The sequence below is a fragment of the Corvus brachyrhynchos genome, unplaced genomic scaffold, assembly GCF_000691975.1.
Source record: "Corvus brachyrhynchos isolate BGI_N302 unplaced genomic scaffold, ASM69197v1 scaffold223, whole genome shotgun sequence".
Classification (NCBI taxonomy): Eukaryota; Metazoa; Chordata; class Aves; order Passeriformes; family Corvidae; genus Corvus; species Corvus brachyrhynchos.
Window position 1 is genome coordinate 241,884 of NW_008237174.1, and position 4,543 is coordinate 246,426.

A 4,543-nucleotide genomic window follows, 5' to 3' on the forward strand; every position below is an offset into this window, starting at 1 on the left:
ACGGAGGCAGGAAGTCCCATTTCCTGCACCAGGCTGTGTCATGAGCAGTTTAGGTTGCTTGAAGAATCACCTTTAAAGGTGTTATCAATGCAGATTTAATACAAATTTGGGAGAGCACAGCTTAACAAAATTTGCTGGCAAGGTTCCCTCTGTTAACTTCTCATAGATGAAACATCCAAAGGAAAAGTGGATTTGAATCAATTTAGAATGATTTACATGGAGACTGAAGACACAAAGGGTAAGGGAGACCCTCCCACTGAGTCCCAAGGTTCCAAGAGGACTGTCTGCTTTCCAGGCTCCTGATGAAGCTCAGGTGTGGCAGAGTCCAGTCTTGGTCCCAGACTTGGTCAGTGGTTTATGTTTAAAGGGACAAATATAAGGAGTAAGGGAGACCCTCATGTTGAGTCACTGGGTTTGTGATGAGTGTCCAGAGGACCAACCCGTTTTCAAATTACCTTTAGAGCTCAGGACAGTCCTTGCTGTGGGTACTGCGAGCACTGGCTGATGCACCTGCAGGGCTGCTGTGTTACCTGTGAAAGATGGTGGAGATTAGTGGGATTTCCCAATGGCTGGAGACCCATGGCACATGGGAGGTGCCTGAACATCAGGCTGGAGAGGTCCAGCTGCTCAGCCTCACTTCACCCCCTGGAGATCTCAGCATCCTCAGATGGAGGAGGAGGTCAGTGTCACCACACACAGTGTGGTTTCACCACCAGCAATGGTGCCTGGCTGACCTGGTTGACTTCTGAGAAGAAAGGACTGGATTTGTGGACAAGGGGAGAGCAGTGGATGTTGCTTCCCTTGAATTCAGCCATTTCCCATGTCCATTTCCCAGTGCTTCATGTTTCCTCTCCAATGTGGGAAGTCTCCCCGTGTGTCTTGGCTGTACAGAGAGCTTGGCCTCACACTTTTCCACCAGCCAGCCTTTGCCTGAAGCTTGCTTTTAAGAGAAAAATCTCCCTCTTCATTTTTGTCCAGTTCCTTTCATTTCCTTCTTTTGCATTTAGGATTTTATTGCCTGGTCTGCAATGGTCCATTCAGGAAAAAATGGGCCATTCAGGGAGCCCTGAGCTAAAGTCACACACGTTAAAGACGAGTGACTTTTGTATTCCTTTTAACTGCGTTTTCATTCTTAGGGCATTTGAAGAACACTGATGCATTACAGTCACCAGATAGGAATCCAAACATCATCTGTATGTGACCTTGTTCATGCTGTTGTTGCCCTGTGGATGCTGGAATGACAACATGTCCTCCACAGCCCTGTGTAGCTCTGCTTCTGGGAGGAGTGTTGTCAGATGTGGGCTTTGAGGGCACACTGTGGCCATAGCAAGGGTTCTGTTAACAGAGAGGATGGAGCACACAGACTGGCAAGAGCTCATGGACGTGCCCTTGAGTGACCTCAAGGAAGTGAAGAGTTTGGAAAAACCTCTGTATTCTAGGAATTTCTAAATGGTGCTGGTTGAAGTGATTGTGAATGAGTTGTGCTTGCAGCTGCCGTGCCCTGGTGTCATCCACGTGGTGTCGTGGCCATTCTCTGCTGGGCTGGGCAGCTGGAGGGACACCCTGCATCCTTCTGAAACAGCACCTGAGGTTCAAAAAGCCTTGGTGAATGCTGTCTCATCCACCTCCCTGAGCTGCCAGCCAGGAGCCATCCTTCTGGTGGAGGGATGTGGTGGACAGGGCAGGGGCATGTAACTCAGGAGGTGTTTCAAGATGTCACTAGGTCATGTAGGAAGAAAATTAGAGAGGCAAAAGCCCAATTAGAATTTAATCTGGCCACTTGTGTGAAGGATAATCTAAAATGTTTTTATAAATACATTAAGGGCAAAAGGAGGGGTGAGGACAACCTTTATTCTTTATTGGATGCAGGGGGAATATAGGAGCTGAAGGTGAGGAAAAGGCAGAGGTACTCAACACCTTCTTTGCCTCAGTTTTCAACAGTAAGACAGGTCTTCCTCAGGACAGCTGGCCTCCAGAGTGGGTAGATGGGGACAGGGGACAGAATAGCCCCCTTGTAACCCAGGAGGAAGCAGTTAGAGATGTGCCGAGTCACTCAGATGCTCACAGGTCTCTGGGACCAGATGGGATCCACCCTAGCGGGATGAGGGAGCTGGTGGATGAGCTCCCCAAGCTGCTCTCCATCATTTATTGTCAGTCCTGCCTCACTGGGGAGGCCCCAGAGGACTGGAGGTGCCAGTGTGACCCTGTCCATATAAGGAGGATCTGGGAAACTCCAGGCCTGTCAGCCTGACCTCAGTGCCCAGCAAGATTATGGAACAGATCATCCTGAGTGCCGTCACGTGGCACCTACAGGACAGCCAGGGGCTCAGACCCAGCCAGCGTGGATTTAGGAGGGGCTGGTCCTGCCTGACCAACCTGATCTCCTTTTATGACCAGGTGACCCAACTGGTGGATGTGGGGAAGGCTGTGGATGTGTCTACCTGGACTTCAGCAGAGCCTTTGACACGGTGTCCCTCAGCATTCCCTGGAAAAGCTGCAGCCCATGGCTTGGACAGGAGCACTCTTCACTGGGTTAAGAACTGGCTGGATGGCCAGGCCCAGAGAGTGGTGGGGATGGTGCTGCATCCAGCTGGCTGCCAGTCACCACTGGTGTCCCCCAGGGATCTGTGCTGGGCCCAGTCCTGTTTAATGTCTTCATTGATAGTCTGGACAAGGGGATTGAGTCCACCATCAGCAGATCTGTGGATGACACCCAGCTGGGTGCCAGTGTGGATCTGCTGGAGGGTAGGAGGGCTCTGCACAGCGACCTGGACAGGCTGCATAGATGGGCCGAGTCTAACAATGTGTGAAGTTTAACAAGTCCAAGTGCCAGCTCCTGCACTTTGGCCACAACAACCCCTGCAGTGCTACAGGCTGGGGACAGAGTGGCTGGACAGTGGCCAGGCAGATGGGGACATGGGGGTACTGGCCAACAGCAGCTGAACATGAGCCAGCAGTGTGCCCAGGTGGCCAAGAAGCCAATGGCACCTGGCCTGGATCAGGAATGGTGTGGCCAGCAGGAGCAGGGAGATCATTCTTTCCCTGTGCTCGGCTCTGGTGAGGCCGCACCTCGAGTGCTGTGTCCAGTTCTGGGCCCCTCAATTTAGAAAGGCCATTGAGATGCTTGGACACATCCAGAGAGGGGCTGGTGAAAGGTCTGGAACACAGGTCCTCTGAGGAGCAGCTGAGGGAGCTGGGATTGTTTAGCCTGGAGAAGAGGAGGCAGAGGGGGACACCTGATCACTCTCTGCAACTCCCTGAAAGGAAGGTGTGGACAGGGTTTGGTCTCTTCTCCCAGGCAACCAGTGACAGGACAAGAGGACACAGCCTTAAGCTGCACCAGGGGAAGTTTAGGTTGGACATTAGGAAAAATTCTTCACAGAAAGCATGATTAGGCACTGGAATGGGCTGTCCAGGGTGGGGATGGAGTCACTGTCCCTGGAGGTGTTTAAGAAAAGTCTGGATGTGGCACTGAGTGCCATGGTTTAGTTGATAAGGTGGTGTTAGGTCACAGGTTGGACTTGACGATCTCAAAGGTCTTTTCCAACTCAGTTAATTCTGTGGTTCTATGAACCTGCCTTGTTCCATGGATAAGGGGCTTGGAGCTGCTTTCTTTAAGAAGAGAAAACTCCTTGTTTATTTGCCTGCTGTAGTGAGGATATCCTTCCTTGGTGGTGTGTTGACAGCAGCCATGTGGATGGCAAAGGGCAGAAAGCACAGGTGTAAGGGATTTAGCTTGTGGATGCTGGTTGCTTGATTTCCTTATTTCTTTCCCTAAAAAAAAAAGATTACCAGAAAATTCAGGCTCAATTCCGATGGGAAACTCGAACAAACTGTCTCAATGGCAACCACTACGCAGCCCATGACTCAGCACTTCCACATTACCTACAAGAAGGTGACGCCCTGACGCCGGGAGTGCCGGGTCTCCTCACTGGGGGCAAGGAGCAGGACATCGTGCACCAAGAGCAGCAGCAGCTCGGGAGCACGGAGAGCATGGCAGACCCTGGAGCCGGCTGCCTGCGCTCGTCCCCTGGGCCCAGGAGCTGCCCGTCCTGTTGAGAATGTTACTCAGATGTTTCTGTAATGGTATATAAAAAAAATAAATAAAAAGCTTTTATTTTTATGGCTGTGTCTTTGGTGTGATTGCAGGGCGGTGTGTGCTGCCTGTTCATTAGTAGGTGTTGGATTGGAGATCCAGCCTCATGGACAACCTGCATAACTTTGGGGAAGCCGCAGGTTCTGGAATGGATTTGCACTGCAGGGAAAGACCCTGAGAACTCCAGAGCCTGTCCAGTGAAACTTGGCTTAAGTATCGGGAGGGAGCACCTACATCTTGCTCTGGGATGGAGGAAGCTGGCACAGGCCCCCATCCCAACGGTGCTGTCCAGCAGTTTGAAGGGAATTGCTGCAGTGCTGGAGGTCAGGGCCAGACTTCAGTGCAGAATACCACAAGAATTTGGGGGACAACCATGAACCAGCAAGCACTCAGCCTGTGACACACCAGCAGCTGAGGAGCTTCCGAGTGCTGCCAGTGTCCAAAGAA

The 4,543-nt window shown here is 51.5% G+C and overlaps 1 protein-coding gene across 1 annotated transcript in view; it reads left to right on the top strand.

Moving 5' to 3' along the window:
- The window catches only part of THAP4 (THAP domain containing 4), a 17,061-nt gene extending 12,938 nt beyond the window's left edge, over positions 1-4,123 (top strand). The window contains exon 5 of the mRNA XM_008629518.2: positions 3,788-4,123. Coding sequence (XP_008627740.1) covers positions 3,788-3,907 — 120 coding nt within the window. The 3' untranslated portion in view covers positions 3,908-4,123. The remainder of the gene's footprint in view (positions 1-3,787) is intronic.
- The last annotated feature ends 420 nt before the right edge of the window (positions 4,124-4,543 follow it).